Source organism: Sinocyclocheilus anshuiensis, unplaced genomic scaffold (assembly GCF_001515605.1).
Source record: "Sinocyclocheilus anshuiensis isolate Anshui unplaced genomic scaffold, SAMN03320099.WGS_v1.1 scaffold741, whole genome shotgun sequence".
Taxonomy (NCBI): Eukaryota; Metazoa; Chordata; class Actinopteri; order Cypriniformes; family Cyprinidae; genus Sinocyclocheilus; species Sinocyclocheilus anshuiensis.
Window position 1 is genome coordinate 428,760 of NW_015539867.1, and position 20,742 is coordinate 449,501.

Genomic DNA, 20,742 nt, shown 5'->3' on the forward strand with positions numbered 1-20,742 from the left:
TGTTTTAACTTTGCATGACTTTCTTTGCATCTCTTGCATGAGACGCGAGTGCAGCAGTCATATTTGTCCATCTAACAATGTTCTGAATATGCGTTCTGTGTGAATGACTTGGTTTCGGTTTTAACCTAATCAAGATCTTCTACACATTGAGCTACTATAGTTCTCTAATATTTTGAATGAATAATGCAGCAACTGCACGTCTCGTGGGCTAGACTAACAAAACATTAAAATGCATCAACGTCACATACAGCATCATCACCGCATCTCGTGCTCCACTGATGACGCTCCCTGACACACACCTAACATTTGATTGTACTATTTTTGCATTCAAATGCAAATGTTTATTTTAAATTCGACTTATATCATTTTTTTATTCACAATCTCCTCATAACAGGCAGGCACAGCGCTCAATTCAGCATGTGTTTGTGTGTGCTGTCTGCGTCACTCATAGCACGTGCCTATATTGTGCACTATATTGAACATTTTTTATATCATTATCGAAGAAGGTGTACCGTCGATAAATATCAATACCTTTTTATCATCCAGGCCTAGTTGATTTTCCCCCGTGGGTTTGAAATGTTGCATAAATTACATTTGACTGAAATGCTTGTATTGAAACATTTTGCATTCTACATTCTATAAAACTGTGCTAGATGTTAAGTTTTGTGAAGGGCGGCCACTGGTAGGAATCTTTTTAGCTATGTTTATGATAAATATGCTTAACAGTGACTGTAAAATATGTATATTAGGTATTTAAATGACATTTTGAGTTTTGATATTTGAGATTGCGCTACTTTGGGCATTACTTAAACCATCAACCAACCACACCCCAGCCCCCCACTATTTATTTATTTGTGCTATTTACACGATTTCAAACAGGGCCCATGGGTACAACCTGCACCGGGGCCTCACAAACCCCAGCTACGGCCCTGATTCTACCTATGATAAAACTGTGCTAGATGTTAAGTTTTGTGAAGGAGGGCCACTGGTAGGAAGCCTTTTAGCTAGATTTATGATCAATCTGCATAACAGTGACTGTAAAATATGTATTTTAGGTATGGAAATGACATATTTTGAGTTTTGATATTTGGGATTACGTTACTTGGGCGCTTTCGGCATTACTTTAACCACCAGCTAACCACACCTCAGCCCCCAGCCCCATCCACACCCACTGTCCTTTTTTTGGAAAACTAAAATATGGACACCCTACTCTTACAAAAAGTCATGTCCAATATCTTAACTTCTGTTGAACTTTTTTTTTTCTCACTCTTAAATGTCCTTTTGCTTTAATTAAAGAACAATGCCTGAAATCTCTCTTTCTCTGTAGGAATGTTGTATATGCATACACTTGTCACAGATCATATTCTTTGAGGAGCAAGCAGCTGGCATCGGAAAAAGGTGACTGCACTTAAACATAAGTGTGCATCTAATGCATCTGTAGCATATATCTATATTTTAAAAATAAACTGTTACCTTTCAAACCCTGCAGTGCCAAGATTGTCATTCACCTGCATCCAGCCCCGGAAAATAAGGAGCCAGGCCCCTACCAGCACAGCAAGTACTCTTTTATAAAGCTGTCCTTCAAGGAACATGGGCAGATTGAGGTCAGTAACTTAAGGAGTGATGTCACAAATATTTCAACTGAGATGATGATGCATAGATTAATTCTGCTTCCACGTACATAGAGCTTATTACTCCACTAAATCTGGCTTAATACAGTTTGAAGCATGTACTATAAGCAGTCATGACATTTAGCGAGGAACGGAGCAGAAGTGTTAGAAAGGGGTAAATAAGGGAACTTGTGCTGTGTTTGGTGTGTAGTTTTACAGACGTCTAACTGAAGAGATGACTCAGAAACATTGGGAGAATACACCTGTCTCACAGCCCATCCCCACAGGAATAGGACCCAAGGTTAGCTAAAACTGAAACTTTGAATAATATATTAACAACTGGGTTTTGTTTTGTTATTTCATTGTTTTTTTTAAATAATAGCAAATGTTATTATTTTGTATATATTTATGCATTGAACAGTTATTATAATTATCCAGTGTTATTTTAGTATTTATATGTATATTTTAGTTATATTTATTAATATTTTGAAATATCTTTTATTATTATACTTTTACATTCCATTTTAATTTTAGTTTGTTTTAGCAGATGTGTTACGTACTTTTATTATTTTAATTTGTTTCATTTTAAATTAGCTTTATTTTTTTATTAGATCAGTTTTACTTTTAGTGATTTTACTAAAATAATTTTCACTGAAATAAGTCAGAATTATTTTAGTACTTTAACATCAATTTATTTCAGTTAGTTGCCAAAAATTGTTTAAATAATTTTAGTTTTAACTAACAATAACACTGTAGCTATGTATTTTTAATAATAATTATTATTTTGTGAATTGCTGAATAATGCAAGCATTAGCAATTGATATTGTTTTCAATTAATGACATGATTTATTTAATGTATTTGATTAATTTGAGTTTAATCAATTGCTATTTTCTTACCATATATATATATATAAATAACTAAGTTGCATCGGCTCCAGATACAACTGTGTCAGCAGTTCTTAACTGGAAAATAGCATTAATTATTTTAAATAAATATTCATAGTGGTGGCCGCTAGTCAGTTATCTACTCTAGGGATCTGATGACACTTCAGAATAAAATAAATCTTTGTGAATTGCCTGTTAATTCTGTTTTGAATGTCCCTATTACATCCTCAAGGTGGCACTGTAATAATGTTATTTGCAATTTGTCATTTGTGATATTGTGCTGTTTAAATATTTACAAAATGTTGTTTTACCTTTGATATGTTTATTTATTATATATTATAGATATCTTGCAACATTTGTATCGCTGTTTTTTTTTTTAGTTTGTATCTTGTAAAGAACAAGCCGTGGCCCTGAAGCAGTAACCCCTGGGCAAACCCTTTCCTTCCTGTTCCTTTGTTATTTGTTTGCATGTTTTTTGAGTTATTGTTTGTGCGTGTGCATGTTTAACAAAGAGCGAGGCTCATTTTTTTCTCTCCTGCTGTCTGTGGTCCTGTAGGCAGGAAGAACACGCGCAGTGGGGATTGTGGGGATTGAACGGAAGTTGGAAAAGAAAAGAAAAGAGACCGATAAAAACATTTCTGAGGTAAGAAAGAGAAACAGACTGACAGGTAGTCATATCTAACATACAGCACTGGGATACCAGCCTGAGATAATCGGGAAAGCTGTGGGCGCCATGGCTCCCTTTTAAGGGGCCCCTGATGTTGATAGAAAGTGGGACCCTGGTTTTAATGCCAGATGACCTCATAGCTCTGATTAGCTTCCTGGCACATCTATAATGGAAGATAAAAAGAGAGTGCACAGCGGTGGGATATCCTGTTAGGTGTGGGCACACCCAGTGATTTACAGGTGATTTCGGCCCTTGATAAAGAGGTGTTTTGGATGTCATTTCTTTCATGTTTTTATTCTAAAATCTCTCTTTTCTTTCAGGCCTTTGAGGATCTCAGTAAACTGATGGAAAAGGTCAGTTACTCAGTAGGTCTGTGGGTCGGCCTGTTATCCTGCGCAATACAGCCATGGTCAAGTTTATTGGTCTTGATTCAGCTAATCTATATCTTTCCCTGCAGGCCAAAGAGATGGTGGAGGTCTCTAAATCCATTGCCAACAAAATCAAAGACAAGCAGGGTGACATCACAGAAGATGAGGTGAGCTTAAAGACCCTGAGGTGCTTGGTTTTCTGAAGCACCAGTGTTTCACCATGTGATTGGCTGAGATATTTGACATTAGCCAATCATTAATCAAATACTGGATTTTATACATTACTGTTCAAAAGTTTGGGGCAGTAAGATATTTTTTTATGCTTCTGAAAGAAGTGTCTTATGTTGAGCAATCCTTCAATGTGATAAAACAGTAATATTGTGAAATATTATTACAATTTAAAAGAACTGTTTTCAATTAGAATATATTTTCAAATGTTTTTTTTTATTCATGTGATGGCAAAGCTGAATTTTCAGCATCATTGCTTCAGTCTTTAGTGTCACATGATTCTTTAGAAATCATTCTAATATGCTGATTTGCTGAAGAAACATTTCTTATTATTATCAATTTTAATAACAGTTTTACGGATTAATATTTTTGTGAAAACTGTGATGCGTTCTTTGATGACTAGAAAGTTCCAATGATCAGCATTTATTTGAAATATAAATCTTTTTAAACAGTGTAAAAGTCTTTATCACTTTTGAATAATTGAATGCATCCTTGCTGAATAAAAGTATTGATTTAAAAAAAAAAGTTACTGCCCCAAATATTTTAAATAGCAGTGTATACACATATGAACTTGTAACAAGAGCCTTTTTATAAGGCTGTTTCCTCCTCAAAGTCGATTACTGCTTTGATCCTGCTTAAGTTAATAGGCTTTCTTAGATTACATGTAGATAACAGCTGTTATATTTATTGTTATAGCTAAATGTTTTGTTTTATTTGGCCTCCATATGCACAGATATGCTTCTAAAAGGTCAGATACCAGTCCTTCTCTCTTCAATAAAACAATACATTCGATTATGTACCTTTGTGTCATGTTCTCTGGCTCAGTGGAGTGTCTATAAATCCAAAGCTTGGCAAACATTGGCAGTGTAATCCACACAGAGCTCAGAAATCCCGTTCGCTCGCAACATACACTTTGTACAGGGGCATCGAGGGCAAGGAAATGAGACGGTGACATAAATAGAACCTAGAATTGAGCTGAAAAGCAGCCAGGATTGAGATCCACCATGTTTCTTAAATGCAGCATTGCATCCAAATAGACACAAATATTTATTGCACAGAAAATTACCAGTTATTACAGAAGTCCACAATCAGATGAGGAAAAACTTTGCCGCATCTAAAAATGAGTTGATGGGTTTTGTTCCATCTGTAGAAATGTTGAAGTTCACATGCTAAAATTTGAGTTTCTCAGCATTGATAGTAGCCTATAACGGCCAGGCTTGCTCATTCTTTCTTATATTTAGTTACTGTAGAGCTACAATTAATTTTGTCATGTTTGTTTTGTGTGCCATCCGACAGACTATCCGCTTCAAGTCTTATTTGCTGAGTATGGGTATAGCCAACCCAGTGACCAGAGAGACACACGGCTCAGGCACAAAATACCACATCCAACTCGCCAAACAGCTGGGAGACATGCTGCAGGCCCCACTGGAGGTAACTGTGTGTTTTATATATTTCTAGTGCTTATCATCAAGTAGCTTTGCATGGCCACATGCATATATACACCACTGTTCAAACGTTTGGGGTCAGTAAGATTTTTGATTGAAAGAAATTAGGAGTCAATACATTTATAATACTACAAAAGGTTTCTATTTCTTGTAAATTATGTTCTTTTGAACATTTTGTTCATCAAAGAATCCTTAAAACAATGTATCACGGTTTCCACATAAATATAAAGCAGCACAACTGTTTTCAACCCTGATAAAAAGAAGAAATGAATAAAGACACTGAAGACTGAAGACCATCATAGGAATAAATTACATTTTTTAATATATTAGAATAAAAAAAGTTATTTTAAATTGTAACCTTGGTTAGCATAAGAGACTTCTTTTAAAATAATTTTAAAAATTCTTACCAACAGCAAACTTATGAACATGTTATGTTTAGGTGTGGTAATTTCATGTTTTGTATGTCTTCACATCTTTCTCTTCTATATTGGGGGGGGGATGAGTAGCTGTGTATTCATTATGATAACGTAAAGTTAGCTGATCATTATCTGAAAATCATCACCTTGTTGGGGTTTAATTTGCAATAATACCCAGATGACTATACATTCTGTCATACTTGGTGATATATCTTTCTTTGTTATTCTGTCTCTCTATAGGAGCGTGGAGGAATGATGACCCTCACTGAAGTGTACTGTTTGGTGAACAGAGCCCGTGGTATGGAGGTATGATGAAGTTGGACACATCGGTGTGTCTTGTGATTGAGTTAATCAGATCTGATCCTGATCTCCTTCCCAGCAGCATTAAGAGTGAAGCTGATGATGGCACAACCATCTGGAGAGTAGAGAGAAAGCTCTCACTTTAAATGCGAGTGTGATGCATTGGTTTGGTTTGCATCTATCAGAATGTTGACAGCAAAGTTATTTCAGGTTCTAAAATGTCATGTGGTATAGTCCCCAAAAAAAGAATCATAATGACATTTAAAACCTTTTTAATGTGTACACACACATTTAAAAAGTGTAAGGAAAATATCTTTAGGGTTATTTTTTTGAATATACATAAATATTTATGTAGCTCTATGGTGAATTTTTTTTGAAAAACATTCTGGATGGATCTTCTCGCAAATTTCTTCACAGCTTCTCTCTCCAGAGGACTTAGTCAATGCCTGCAAGTTGTTTGAATCACTGAAGCTTCCTCTACGGTAAGGGTGTGAGCATTTTGATTTGTGTGTGTGTTTGCGTGAGTAAAAGTGAGCAAATGTGGATGTGTCTGTGTAAGCCAGTCTTTGTAGGCTGAAGGAGGTCAGCGTGGGATCGGTCAGCCACTTCCTGGCAGACTTCCTGTTTTCAGGACCCATGTCCGCCCTCTGTCTGTTGGCTGCATTTTCCACCTTTCAAAAGAAAACAACCATTTGATTCACAAACCACAATTAGGTTGCATACAGTTAGATTACAAAGCAGTTGGGTTCTTAAGCAACCAGCAACATAAACATAATTTTCATTCCCTGTCAGGTTGCGAGTATTTGACAGCGGCGTGATGGTGGTTCAGCTCCAGTCCCACAGTGAAGAGGAAATGATTGCCTCAGCTCTAGATAACGTGAGTGCCGTGCCATCATTTTCCCCCATCTGTGAAATCACTTATGTGGCCATTCAAACATCATGCAGCAACTTCCTGTCATGTTTAATTACAGGTTCGTAGAGTGGAAATTGGATCAGATTTATAACCACAAACTTGTACAGCCAATTTCTTCCTCTTCTATTAAATGGTTGTGGTTAGGAGAGTGAGAGAAGTTTCCCGTTTCATACTCCTAGAAATTGCATGAAATTAACCACTTTCAAAGTATTTTTGGACAAGACACAGCTAGCAGATGTGGTGGTGTTTTAGGTCAAAGATTTGGAAGGAGAGGCATATCAGATTAGAAATGTCCATCCCTGAAGAGTCCAAGACAGATGTGGTAAAGGAGAGGAATGTTAAAAAAAAAACAAAGCAAGAATATTTGAAGATCATTTGACATGAGTTGGCAATTATTGCTCTATTCATATTGAATCAGCCATTAAGTTTGGTGTGTATATACAGTACAGTAGGTGAATCTCACGAAACCAGTCAAGATCACACCTGGGTCATATTTGACACTAAAATAAGAATAAGAAATTAGATTTAGCTTAAACAAAGCCAATTTTAGAACCATTAAAATATTTTGCATTGTAGAATCGTTTTCCACCAAAGTTGTTGTTATTGTGATGCCAAAAATTACAAAATCTCATTGCAAAATGTAAAAAAATGTTAATTCACTTTTTTTTTTATTGCGTATGATTTGGAAGAATTATTATGATTATATAGAATTTAATATATATTTATATTAGTGCTGTCAAAGGATTAATCGCGGTTAATCGCATCCAAAATAAAAGTTTGTTACATAATATATGTGTGTACTGTGTATATTTATTATGTACAGGTGCATCTCAATAAATTAGAATGTCATGGAAAAGTTCATTTATTTCAGTAATTCAACTCAAATTGTGAAACTCGTGTATTAAATAAATTCAATGCACACAGACTGAAGTAGTTTAAGTCTTTGGTTCTTTTAATTGTGATGATTTTGGCTCACATTTAACAAAAACCCACCAATTCACTATCTCAACAAATTAGAATACTTCATAAGACCAATAAAAAAAACATTTTTAGTGAATTGTTGGCCTTCTGGAAAGTATGTTCATTTACTGTACATGTACTCAATACTTGGTAGGGGCTCCTTTTGCTTTAATTACTGCCTCAATTCGGTTCAGTGATCAGTTTGTGGCACTGCTGAGGTGGTATGGAAGCCCAGATTTCTTTGACAGTGGCCTTCAGCTCATCTGCATTTTTTGGTCTCTTGTTTCTCATTTTCACTGTATGTGTGTGTATTTATATATATACATAATAAATATGCACAGTACCCAAACATTTATTATGTAAACAAAAGCTTTTCTTTTGGATGCGATTAATCATTTGACAGCAGTCACAGCATTAAGTGATATAAATACAAATCAAACCAATTTCATTAGCATGTAATTTATTTTCTTTAAGAAAAATTAAATAAATTAAAATGCTTAAGTGCATTATTATTATGAGTATTTTGGGCAAGAAATTTGCTTAATTGTCATTTAAAAAATGAAATTCAAAAATAATTTAGTTCTTATAAATAATAATAAGAATTTCTTCAACTTTTTTCCTTTTAATTCTAGTGTGAGAAATTTGCTTTATAAACTCACTGTGACACATTTATCTACTCAAAACATAGTATTGTATATTTTTAGCTTTGGCAATTCCCCCAAACACAGAGCGGTGGTTTTGGTGGGCATCCATCTGGTTTAATTGAGGTTTCCTTCTCTTTTTCCTCCCCCAGGTGTCTGATAAAGGCTCCCTCACAGCCGAAGAGTTTGCCAAGTTGTTGGGACTGTCAGTTCTCCTTGCTAAAGAAAGGTACAGGAGACATCCTTTTCCTTATTTCATCAATAATTCATCCCACAAGTGTCTTCTCGCTATTTTGATGTATTGCTCTCCTTTACAGGTTGTTACTAGCTGAAAAAATGGGTCACTTGTGCCGAGACGATTCGGTAGAAGGTCTGCGTTTTTATCCCAACCTGTTCTGACGCATGAAGCCGATATGTTATCGAACCCGGCTGGCTCTCAGCTCCTGCTGGCCCCGGATCCCTCTCAGAACTGATAACTGATTAGCTCTCGCTCTGGACACAAGTGGGCACCTACTTTCCACTGTGTTTGTCAATAGGGTCTTTCATGAATGTTGGTTAAGGTACTTACGTACGTTACAGCATCTGTTTTTTTTTCTGTGTCTAACATGTTTAGTTATTTCCACAGCCTCTAATGAAAAGGGGATGACAGAAATGATTATGAGGATGCAGAGGACAAAGTTCGTTGTTGAAATCAGTTATGTTGACATTGTGTGTGACTCCAGCGCATATTCAATGCTGTCAGATTGTCCATAAAAATATGTGTGCATTATGCATCAAACTGTGTTGTAAACACATGAGAAAGAAGGTAAGGAAAATGTTTAATTAAAATTCTACAAAAAAAAAAAAAAAGCCAGAATAACCAGAAAATTCAAAACATCAAAATAATAATTCAGTGACACTTTTGTTGAGAGCAATCTGCTTTTCCCCTTATGGAAGCATAAAGTCTTCCATACTTATTTTGGACTGTTGTGTAAAAATTATATTTTTTAAAAAACATTTTCTCTCTTTGGGTTTTATTTCATGTGTTCATTTATCTTTATTGATTATTTCTAGTGTCTTATCACGTTTCATTGGCATTTTTTCATTCTGCTGTATTATATCAGATGCTTCACCAGCGTTGTTTGTCTTTTATGGCACTAATTATGGAATTATGTTGTTTTTCTAAGGTCTTTACATGGAAGCATGTGAGCCAGTAATGACAACTGCGATTACAATGAGTAGACTGTTCCTAAATATAGTTTAATATATTAATGAACTTAAAATTTTGCCTGAAATGCCAAGCTCATCTTGAGACAGACCTTCCCTTTGTGAGATTTATTGAGCAGATGATTCACCGCCAACCTCTGCCATTTATGTTTGGTAACATGAAATATAGTAGCTAATTCGCTGTATTTATAGAGAGCCTTGGATTCACATTGAAAATGTATAATATGCAGTTCTTCACAATTCGTTGGCTAGACTCAAATACTAAATAGATTTTTGTGGAGACCAGACCGCATCCTAACTTAATTTCCCTAATACCGCCGGTAGAGGACGCAAGGGAGCGCATTCACTGTCGCTCAGTCTGGAGCGTACCTCAGAGCGTGACGTTCATTCATTAACGCTTAAAAACTAAACTCACGGTATCGTGATGCCTTTCAGCCCGACCAGGATACAAGAACATAACGGTATTCATCCGACTCAATGTCATATGTAAGTAAAATACTTGTATCATCTACCTCTATACCTTTATTTACCTTTAATTTTAGCATTTAAGTGTAGGATATCGACAGGTTTTGTTTATACCTGTAAGAAGTGTAATGCAAGGTTTTTTTTAGTTTATTTTGTATAAGTTCAAGAGTACAGATATCTGGACAATATGAGTAGTAAGTCTACAACATAAAGTAATAGGAATTTGAACGTTTAGAGTGTTCAAATCAGTATTGTGCCCCAGCAACATTATAACATTACTATTTATTATACCGAATTTTATTTTATAATAGAATAATATATAGTATTTTGTAATAATTCTATATTTATGATAAAATATAATGAATACAGATTATATTAATATAGAATGTATATTTAGATTTTCTCTATATTCTCTATAGAGATTATATATATTCTTTATAGATTAGAGGTTATTATATATACACATAACTGCCTCAAAAAAGGCAGTTTATTTCTTTTTTCCATAACTAACCCTTGCTCAGTAATGTTTGGATTCATCAAGAAAAAAAATAAAAATCAATAAAAGCCATTGTGTGTGTAGCCTGTGTTTTATTAAGTGTAAGTGTAGCCTATTATGTGTATGTACTGAATAGTCTATATACTATGTGTTAAAATGTGAGATTATCAAGAAGATATTCAAATTCATTTTTCCACCTTACCAACTGATAGTCCAGTGAAAGAGTTAGGTGATTTCCAAAACAAAAAGTGTGGTATGGAGAATGAACATATTCATATCTTGTATCTTATTGAATTTGATCTGTGTCAGGACAGAGTGAATAACAGTGGATTGGGGTGATGTGGACAAAGAAAGATAAGAGGCCGCAGAAGTCGGAATGACACAGGGCTTCCCTACAGCGACCCTATTTGTGCTGCTCTTCCTGATGGGATTTGGTGAGAAGATGTCCTTAGATTTTAAAGAACAGTTTATCCTGGAACTTAGTCAAGTCAACTTTATTTGTATGCCAAAGCAGCTTTATGGAAAATTATGCCTTAATGCCGCGAGCATGCAAACCATAAGTGACTTTGGAAAGGAAAGGAACTCCAAACCTGCAATTCAACAGGTGTAATAAAACTATTCAGTTCTCATTACATCCGCAGGAATCATGACAACGGCACACATGTTCAGTTATATAATCCAACTTTTCTGCTTCTCATGCAAAATAGAGTTTAAATGAAGGTCAGTGATTGGCCGTTTCAAGTGCACCGTGGTAAATCGAGTTCAGTTGGAGAGGAAAATGTAGGGAGGGGGAAGGGAGGGTCACTGACTTTTCCTGCACTCTCTTCCCCTGGATGTATTTGTTTTTTCTGCAGGAAGTGACCCACACACACAGCATTTGTAAATCACAATGCCTCTTCAAGTTCTTATACTGCGGGAATAGACAACAGTGCTGTGCAGCAGTAGAACTTAAAACTTGAAAAATTCTGTGAGAATTTATGTGTTTCAAGTGTTGCATTATTAAGTATAACGAAGTAGTATAGTATTTACATATGGCTCCAAATGCACAACCTTAAATCTACAGTAATATTAGAGATAAACCATAAAGTCTAATCTAGGTATGAAACAATTGACCAATTTAGTTGAAGTCATGACCTAGTGGTTGGCACATGTGCTCCGTCACAATGGGCTGTGGTGCATATACTGGTAATGGTGAGTTTGTGTATTCTAAAGATCACGTTCCTCCCTTTTCTCCATATTATTTTCTGTCCACCAGACAGTCACTGTCAATAAAAGTAGCAGAAAAGCCAAAAAGAAGAGAAGAAATACTGTGAAATTTCTTCCAGGCCTGTAGTTGGCAGTCTTCTAATGTTTTTAGCAATCGGACTTAGTTTTTCACTGGCAGAAAATAAGAGCGGCAAAAACTCCTAAGCCAGAGGAGGACCACAACCATAGAGACTTGAGAGTGGGCTCTTTAGTGTTTGACCAGTAAATACCACCTACAAACCACACAGAACATTCTTGTAACAGTATAACTACATGCTAACAACCACACAGAATCTATAGCTAAAGGAAACCACTCACCCAACTTCATGACAATAAGTTGGCAAATATCCAAACTGTTCATCAAATTTTGCCTAAGTTTTAGGTCTCTTGATTGATTTTCATTTATATTTTCTTTTTTTGTATAGCAATGGCTGGTATCCATCTCTGGCCATCAATGCACATCGCCTTGAGCAATGCCAGTGTGTTTGTGGATTACAACACTGAAAGCAACTTCACCGGCCACAGGCTGACAGTGTCATTGATTGACATCGACAGGAATGTTACAGTACTCTCCAGGTCGCTTCCCCTTAACCAATCAGATGGGTCACTGGAGTTCAACTGCTCTTGCTTCCTGTATGCAGGTTATTTCAGATTCCGACTGGAGCAGAAGCACAACCTTGGTGTGTCTAACAGGAGTGCCATCTGGTGGTGGAGTCCAGTTCTGCATGTGCACTGGCCCACCTTTCACCTGGCTGTGGATCGTGGCAGCAACAACCGGAGCTCTAATGACTTTAGGATTGGAGTGTACACTAACGACAACTTCCATCCTTGTTCGAGCAGCAAAGCTTCAACTCTCTTCCTTGATGTCAGCTACCTGGAACAAGTCCAGGTAGGGAGGAACACCTTTGAGAAGGTGCAGAACCGGATAAGACACAATATCAAAGTAGTTAGGTCACAGCATCTGGAGATGCCATGTGCATCCCCTCTGACAGAGCGTGGCTTCATCCAGATTTCCCTAAAATCCCCTCACATCCAGGAAGACATCAAATCCTTTGGTCCTCTTTACCTGTCCAGCATCTTCTCCTACAAGCTTGTTGTGGATAACATTTACAAAAGTGGCTGTGAAGGAACCATTTCTGTTCGTCGAATTGCTCCTCCCTGTACAGTTACAAATGGAAAAGTTCTGCTTTATAAGGAAGAGAGTAATGACATGGCTGCTCCCTCTCAACTGGCCTTCAATTTCCTCACACAAGGGGAGAATGAGACTGAGTTTAACTGCTCCATCTTTGACCCTGGCAGGAAAAAGTACTGCTTCCATTTCACACTCGTCTACAGTAAGGCTCCCAGTTTAGCCCACACCTGTGTGATTGTGCAAAGACATACAAGTGAGTCTGCTTTTATCAGTTGAGCATGTACAAAAAAATAACTAATTTAATCTGGAATTAGCACTACTGATTTGTTCTTAATTTTATGTTTTAGGCCTGACAGAATCACATTAGGTTGAATAAAGCAACCTAAATGCAAACATTCCTAATTATTTTTATTTGCTAATTTCACTAACTAGTGGTGAATACTAAGGCATTTATCACTATTGCTGTTGTTTATACTTAGGATTAGGGATTTTAACCCATAACCCAGGGGTGTCCAGTCCTACTCCTGAAGAGCCACTTTCCAGCAAAGTTTGCCTCCAGCCCTAATTAAATTTAACTGAACAAGCTACTCAAGGTCTTCAGGATCACTAGAAACTTCTTGGCAGGTGTGTTGGAGCTAAACTCTGCAGGAAGGTAGCCCTCCAGGAGCAGCACTGGACACCCCTGCCCTAACCTCTAACCCTAAGTATTAAACATAGTATTGCAACCAGCTAACAATTACCCAGAACACTCTGAAAATGCCTTAGAAACACCTTGGCATCTTAGCAAGGATTTTGATAGGAAAGCATCATTTACATTTTCTTGAGACAAAATTTACTTTTTTTTTAATGTATTTCTTCTCTCTGATATGTATCATTGCTCTAAAGGAATGTGGGGACCATGGCAGCCATGGAGTGGTTGTAGTGTGACATGCGGAGAAGGGGTGCGAGAGCGTGTTCGTGAATGTCTGCTGCCCTCTAGTGGTGGGATGCAATGCACTGGCATGGTTAGAGAGCAGTCACACTGTTCACTGGAAGATTGCACTGGTAAGCATTTTACTGTTTTTATCTATTTATTTTTTTGTTTTCAGAACCAATTATTTCAGAATAAACTCCATTCTGTTTTTTCTTTATGTAGAGGTGCTTCCACCTCCACCACTCACCCCTCCGCCAGCTGTGAGCTCACCCCTAACTGGGAATCTAGTGGTAGTGGCTGGGATCTCCCTGTGCCTGGCTGTGATCCTGGCCACTATCTTTATCACAGTGTGGAGAAAACTCTGCCGTGCTCCAAAGTGCAGCTCCATGCGCCGTGGCTCTCTGCACTCTCCCAGCGGTCGGAAGAACTCTGATGAGGCTTCTATCTGTGGTCACAGCATGCAGAGACCCAGTTTCTCAGAAAGTCTCCAGGCAGCTCCCCTCCAGAAGGGACTTACCTTGCCTGCAAAGCAGGGACCTTCAGACCGAGGTGTGTTGGCTCGTCAACAGAGCATGTCCCTTCCTCTTCCTCTTTCTCAAGACCCAGAGAGGATGTCTCCTTCTGGACAAAAGATCCTTCCACCTATTTTTGGCTACCACTTGGCTCAACAGCAGCTCAAGGAGATGAAGAAGAAGGGCTTAAAAGAGGCCACTCAAGTCTACCATGTGTCCCAGAGTCCAGTCGACGACACCATGCTAGAGGCAATGGCTTCAACCCCTTCTGGTCTAACTCCAGTGCCCCAAGAACTTGACAGCCCAGAAGAGTCAAGCAGCAGTCACTTTCGCATAAGGTCTCCCTTTCCAGAACCCATGTGGCCTCCCAAAAACAATGCTTTAACTGAAAGACAAAACGTGGACTTGTTGCTGAGTCCCCCGAAGTCTTCATTCAGTGCCAGCTCTCATCGTCTTGAGCGTACAGCAGACTGGGTGGAGATGGTAGAACGCAGTAGAGTGCCATACTCCAAGAATCCCAACTTCAGGAGAACTTCAAGCTTCCACGAGAACAACCAGAATCAGCTGCCCCCGTCCCGACCCTACCGAGAAAGAAGCATGACCCAGGTGACTCCTCGCCAGCTATTAGAGGGGAGCTGTAGAAGCAGACCCTGGGAGCATACACTTCCTGAACTTGAGGTCTGGTCTTGTTCCAGTCCTAGAGTAACTGATAGCTCAGTGGACCACAGGAGAAGACCATGGGTTGACACTCCCCCATCTCAGTCAAACTCGAAAGATTCAGTTCCAGTGACACCAACAAAGGAGCCCTTGGTAGACCTTCATCGCGTAGCTCGAAGCCCATCTTCGGCACTGGACCGAGCTGAACGGGCAGAACAGAACTGGAGCAGAAGAGGTCCTTCGCCCATCCAGAGGAACATACTAGCCAGGAAGCTACGAGAGGCTAATTCATCAACCTGCCAAAGGCAACGCAGTTCCACATTTTCTACCTCAGAGCAGGGCAGGGGACGCTGTCGTAGCCTTCCTCTCTCTGCGGACTACAGCAACTCCCCATATAGTCTCACAGAGTCAGAGCAGCACATGATGGACATTTCTGGATACTTGGGTGAGGATGATGGAGTAGAGGTTCTGACTATTCATAAACTTACCTGATCAAACCTGCGTTTCTGGGAGGTTCCTACACTCTGCTGAAGCAAACTCAAACTTCAAAATAAAAGACTTAATAGAATGAAGCACTTGTTTTTAATAGTAGGTTATTTTTGCTCCATGTGGACGTGCATATCAGATTTTGTTAGCTCTTTGTATTATATTAATGTTTTCGAGCCTTGAAATTAAATCTATGATCAATTTTATTTTTATTTATGGGGTTTTGACTATTAATTTGAAAAGCCATTTTGAACTTATGCAAACCACTGTCATGGACTTTATACAGTATCCATATCACAAGAATATTTTGTACATATTTGGATTTGTTTGTACACTGGAAAATGTAAATTCTCAGGTTTTTGGAGAACAGGTGAAAATATACATACAGCACATTTCTTTAATGAATGTTTGTTTTATTGTCAACCATGTTAAAGATACACTATGTAAGATAAAAAATAGTTTGATACAAAATCTCAATCAAGACTTTCAGTATGTTTGGATGTTGCTTTATTATGGAATGCATACTGTATGCTATTGCATGCAATGTTGTATATTTAGCATTTTACACAAATAATAATAAGCATATAATTTTACTTAATATCAAATTGTAATTGTAATGTAAGCCAATGTATTTATTCAGTTAACCAAGATAAGTCTTTTCTTTTGTCCCTACAAGATCCTTTCTTATTTTTGGCACATACCTTGTAAATCTTATAGTTAATACACTGTAAAATACACAAATGTTGTGCTACTCAATAGGTCCTACTCCACTCCCTAAGTTGTCCATGTAGGAGCTGGGCCGGACCTTCATGGCTGTGCGTCTGAGAGAGTACCACAGTCCTCTCCAGGTGCCCCAGACCACACCATTATCATGCTTGGCTTTGTACTCTCCACCTCTGTAAAATCTCCCATTAAGATTGGCAGCATGACACCTATAAGTAAGCAACAGGTAACATAAGATTCTGTGTTAAGTGTACAAAAAAGCTATGCCCATAAAATTCAGAAAGCCCTCAGCATCACCTGTTATACCACCAGCCCCCCCTGTTCTCAACAGCACAGTTTCCTTGCAGGTAGCGATCGTGATCCTGGTCCCGGGTGCTGAATTGCATGCCGTTATGAGAGGCTGACCACTGCTCCACCATATTGGCCCCTCCGGACAGTGCATCTCCTGCCTGACCACTGTACATCCCGTAGTGCAGCCTGTACTTATCCTGAGGATAGATGAGGAATGATGTGAGCAAAGAGGAATTTGATTGAATAGGAGACATTAAATTGTTAAAGGTAGGAACCAAAAAAAACAACATACTTTTTCATCTGACACTCTGAAGTTGTCGTACATGGCATAGGATCTCTCTCCTTTCCAGTCCATCAGTTCAATTTTCATCACATTTTCACCTAAAGAGGATTTTAATTGTATTATTGTAGAGCAGAAAAGCAGAGTGATCAGCTTATATACAAATCTTACCATCATTGAGCAGGGCATGAATATGATCATTCCCAAGCCAGAATTCATCTTTGCTTGACTGAAAATCACCAAATCCATTTTTATAATCTTCCCACTTTCTGTGAATAGAAATGCCAATTTGATCATACTGATCTTTATGTGGGTCTGAATGTAAGAATATAAACTTTCCGCAAACATATTCATTAGTACAAAGACAGTAGACTTACCTGTCAAAATCAACTTTCCCACTGATCCGTTTCTGAATCACAGTCCAGCCCCCACCATCTTCCATCTCACAGTACACAAGGAATGGTTCAACTGACAGTTTGGGTTTAATCTTGTAGAATCCGCTCCCTGGTTTTAGTCTGTCATATAACTCCGAACAATCTAACAGACATAAATTATAGAAAAACAAAATGATTTAACTATTTTGAGAAACTCTGTTTTATCACAATGTACTTTTCTTTTCCTTTTGTATGTCAGTTTAACCCCAGCAATAACACAGTTAAAATTCAAGAAATACAATAAAATAAAAAACTTAAATAGACTTGAGACCCCAGATAGATTAAAAAACTGATTTTAAAACATTTCAAAATTTGTTCATAATCAGTTATCATAAAATTATGAAAAGGTTTAACAAAGTGCACAGGTTTCTTATAAAAGTATAAACATTACCTTTGTCATGAACTAATAATGAGCCTCCAGTACTTGGTAGGGTGGGTGAAGGTTCAGTGTTGTTTTCAGGGGTCTTCTTGTGTTCCAGTGATAGTTCCAGGTTGGGAATCGGCTTGAAGCGTCGGTGATTACGCAGATGCATAACTTTCCATTCTCCAATCAGCAATTTATTATTCAGCTTACGAATCTCTTCCTTCAGCTTCAACACTTCAGATACTTGGCATTCTTCCTCTGCCTCGATAAACCAAAGGCAGCATTATTCTTCTGTTTTTGGCTCTTTTTCTATAGGCTGTTTTTCTATGTAATGTCTAGATACTGTAGAAATTCTAGTGAAACTTACTGAGATTTGAAGAAATGTGAGCGCATGAAACACCAAGATAAACACCAGCTGTGACATGACTATCTAATATTCTTTACATGAAAATGGAGAAATGTGTTAATCTTGTCCAAGAATACAAACACATAAAATGTAGCAAACATGAGCTTCCATTTAATTTGCATTCAACACTGTGAAATGTTTAAATGCAAGTAGAAACATAAGCAATGCAGTCATATATTCTTTTGAAATATCAATAAAGGTTTATTAAATATAAGTCTATACTTACAGAACGTGGTGTTCTTACCCTTCTCCAGATGAAGTGTCAATGAAATGCCCTCCAGACTTTCATTTCTAATATTTATAGGCACTGCTGGTTACGCATGGTCCACATTATCAGTCCACTGGGTCAGAAAGATGCTTCATCTTCCCCCATTCCACACATACCAGAAGCAACAACGTAAAATTGTTTGCTTTATAATTTATGTGGAATTTCTGTTCCACATAAAACAAACAAAACCTTTAGTATTATGATTAGCAATATAAGTAAGTAGGCTACACCATCCCTACTGGATAGCCTACTTAGGATAGGCAGCTAATTTTGCTTTTTCGTCTTTACATTTAAAATTTCTATAGGCTATTTGTGTTTTACACCGAAAATAATGTCATTTAGGCCAACGTGTTTGAAAAGGTGTGAGGAAATTAAGTAGCCTAAAGAATTTTATTTTGCGTGAACTGTTCCTTAATACAGACGACTTTTAGATTTTATTCAAATCATTACTTCGTTATTTTATGAAGCAGTTTTCACAAAAAAGGTCTCCACAAGGATTTACAATTACTGAGGAGATGGAGTAGGCTATTTGGCCCCCAAGAAAACATAATAAAACTTGTATCGCGCGCGCAAACGCACTTTCATTACAACCATATTTTAATAACACTACGAAGTATAATACCTCAGTGAATTTAAGGACCGCATTTGTTTTGTTATCACTGTTCCCATTCGCCCCCATTCCCATTTTGTGTGCATGTTAACTTAAGCGCATGAGGAAGTTCAAAACCGCTACGTCTGCAGCAGGAGTGAAGAAGGGGGCGTTGTGAATGTGGTTGTGGATGGAAGACAGAAGAAAATTACTGCTAACCTTTGAACCTCCTTCCTTTGTTATCACAAAAAATCACGGGACAGTCACCGCTCGTAAAGACAGTCATGGAGACCTGACACAGAAAGCCTGTTTGAGGAACATGTGATTGTTCAGAGAGCAGAAAAGCTGCCTGCGAGTCGAGCAAACGAAAGAAAACGGTTTTCCCGGATGTGCTTTCTGACTGGTTTGTATCGGTTTTCCCAAAGCTGGCATTCCTTTGCTATGATCTTGTTCAGACTGAAACAAACCAATGATTTCTTGTTGTATTTCTTAATGCAGATATTTAATTTCGAGATTCATACTTGATTGCGAAACTTTCTGGTACAGAAAGTAACTTTCCGGATTAGTAATCCATGGGATATTAATCAGAAAATCTTTTAATCCACATCAGAAAGCTTGAATTTGGACCCTCTGATGATTTATTGGTCTAAAGTAAGTATATATTTTGTCATGTTTGAGTTTGTTAGTTCTGCTTTATTTTTGACAGCTATCATAACTCAAACTATCATCACATATAAAGAGAGTATATACTCTTTAAATAAACTGCAGTTACATTTTTTTTTTTAATATATATATATATATATGACGAGTTCAGATGCAAACGCCTCTAAGTGCCATTTGAAATTTTCTTCTACAATGAGCATTTTTTTATCAGGCTCCTATGTGTAGGTTCAGTAATTTCACTTTAATGCCAATGAATATGTTTTCATTGCTATTAAGTTGAAATAACAACATAAACATAGGAGTCTGAGAAAAATGCTAGTTTTAGAAGAAAATTTCAGACGGCACTTAGAGGGTTTCGCATCCGAACTCTTCACATGTAATAATTTTTTTTTCAGAGAGAAACGTAAAACTTTCCAATAAAAATGACATCAGTGCATTTCAACCCTGGGTTAGATTCCAAGGAAGTTAATGGGTAAGTGAATAACATTCAAATGAAGTTACTAACACTTCACCAGCATCATGACCTTTACTCCCCCACCTTTAAAGGTCCCATGTTGTCAAAACTGAAATTTCTTGGCTTTTTTCATGATAACTGAGGTCTAGGTGCTATGTAACTACCATATAAGTTTCAAAACAGTCAGTCCACAGTAAAATTCACACAGCCTGCTTAAAGTAGCTGTGATTTTTCACGAACTGTTGTGACTTCCGTAAAAAGTTGACGTCAGAACTACACAGTCACCGCCTTCAGTCACCACCCCGAGCACCGCCCACCGTCCCACTCTCCTTTTGCCGAAAATATTAACTTTAAACACGAAACCAGATCGGCCGACCTGTAACGTTACACTCTCACTCAAAGGATGGACGATCTGACAGGATTGTTACTATGAGGTGGATCACATCTAACGTGTATAGTAAAGACAAACTCACCGTGTCTATCTAGTCATGATGAAGATGTATATACATTTCAATTTCAGCAGGCAACTATTTTTACAGCTACATTATTGTTCCAGCCACAATTAATCACAACAATGTATATACAATTACAAATGATTATATATAAATCATCAGTTTGTTGTTTTATACACTGCACACAGACATTATTTCATACACGACATAATCGTGAGATGCAAGAAACATAGACATATGGCAAGAAATCTGTAGACGCGCCCATAACAACAA

General features: G+C 37.5%; 5 protein-coding genes across 11 annotated transcripts in view; 3 read left to right on the forward strand and 2 right to left on the reverse strand.

Moving 5' to 3' along the window:
* proser1 (proline and serine rich 1) overlaps window positions 1-1,514 on the reverse strand; it is a 14,053-nt gene extending 12,539 nt beyond the window's left edge. Inside the window, exon 1 of the mRNA XM_016481415.1 lies at window positions 1,474-1,514. The gene's annotated coding sequence lies outside the window, so the exon portion shown is untranslated. The remainder of the gene's footprint in view (window positions 1-1,473) is intronic.
* vps36 (vacuolar protein sorting 36 homolog) overlaps window positions 1-9,262 on the forward strand; it is a 12,654-nt gene extending 3,392 nt beyond the window's left edge. Inside the window, exons 3-14 of one of the 2 annotated variants that reach the window (XM_016481418.1) lie at window positions 1,328-1,398; window positions 1,490-1,604; window positions 1,822-1,911; window positions 3,052-3,138; window positions 3,483-3,515; window positions 3,620-3,697; window positions 5,055-5,189; window positions 5,860-5,925; window positions 6,337-6,401; window positions 6,712-6,796; window positions 8,611-8,662; window positions 8,751-8,838. In XM_016481418.1, coding sequence (XP_016336904.1) covers window positions 1,328-1,398; window positions 1,490-1,604; window positions 1,822-1,911; window positions 3,052-3,138; window positions 3,483-3,515; window positions 3,620-3,697; window positions 5,055-5,189; window positions 5,860-5,925; window positions 6,337-6,401; window positions 6,712-6,796; window positions 8,611-8,662; window positions 8,751-8,761 — 888 coding nt within the window. In that variant the 3' untranslated portion in view covers window positions 8,762-8,838. Of the gene's footprint in view, window positions 1-1,327; window positions 1,399-1,489; window positions 1,605-1,821; window positions 1,912-3,051; window positions 3,139-3,482; window positions 3,516-3,619; window positions 3,698-5,054; window positions 5,190-5,859; window positions 5,926-6,336; window positions 6,402-6,711; window positions 6,797-8,585; window positions 8,663-8,750 lie in introns of both variants that reach the window. The other variant, XM_016481417.1, reaches the window with a different exon arrangement.
* Window positions 9,263-9,440: 178 nt separating this feature from the next.
* Window positions 9,441-15,689, forward strand: thsd1 (thrombospondin, type I, domain containing 1). 3 transcript variants are annotated; one of them, XM_016481420.1, is made up of 5 exons: window positions 9,441-10,125; window positions 10,910-11,034; window positions 12,271-13,230; window positions 13,863-14,021; window positions 14,113-15,689. In XM_016481420.1, the coding sequence occupies exons 2-5, from the start codon at window positions 10,977-10,979 to the stop codon at window positions 15,549-15,551; spliced, it is 2,616 nt and encodes an 871-aa protein (XP_016336906.1). In that variant the 5' UTR covers window positions 9,441-10,125; window positions 10,910-10,976; the 3' UTR covers window positions 15,552-15,689. The 3 variants fall into 3 exon arrangements, with proteins under 3 accessions (XP_016336906.1, XP_016336907.1, XP_016336905.1); XM_016481421.1 differs by having other exon boundaries at window positions 10,915-11,034; XM_016481419.1 differs by lacking the exon at window positions 9,441-10,125 and having other exon boundaries at window positions 10,648-11,034.
* A 332-nt stretch (window positions 15,690-16,021) lies between these two features.
* Window positions 16,022-18,475, reverse strand: fgl1b (fibrinogen like 1B). 2 transcript variants are annotated; one of them, XM_016481425.1, is made up of 8 exons: window positions 18,270-18,475; window positions 18,005-18,075; window positions 17,665-17,899; window positions 17,217-17,376; window positions 17,011-17,108; window positions 16,852-16,940; window positions 16,566-16,756; window positions 16,022-16,477 (listed from the first exon to the last, which is right to left on the reverse strand). In XM_016481425.1, the coding sequence occupies exons 2-8, from the start codon at window positions 18,059-18,061 to the stop codon at window positions 16,294-16,296; spliced, it is 1,014 nt and encodes a 337-aa protein (XP_016336911.1). In that variant the 5' UTR covers window positions 18,062-18,075; window positions 18,270-18,475; the 3' UTR covers window positions 16,022-16,293. The 2 variants fall into 2 exon arrangements, with proteins under 2 accessions (XP_016336911.1, XP_016336912.1); XM_016481426.1 differs by having other exon boundaries at window positions 18,288-18,307.
* A 411-nt stretch (window positions 18,476-18,886) lies between these two features.
* The window catches only part of tpte (transmembrane phosphatase with tensin homology), an 8,686-nt gene continuing 6,830 nt past the window's right edge, over window positions 18,887-20,742 (forward strand). For all 3 annotated transcript variants that reach the window (XM_016481422.1, XM_016481424.1, XM_016481423.1), the window contains exons 1-3: window positions 18,887-19,303; window positions 19,399-19,551; window positions 19,959-20,035. In XM_016481422.1, coding sequence (XP_016336908.1) covers window positions 19,986-20,035 — 50 coding nt within the window. In that variant the 5' untranslated portion in view covers window positions 18,887-19,303; window positions 19,399-19,551; window positions 19,959-19,985. The remainder of the gene's footprint in view (window positions 19,304-19,398; window positions 19,552-19,958; window positions 20,036-20,742) is intronic.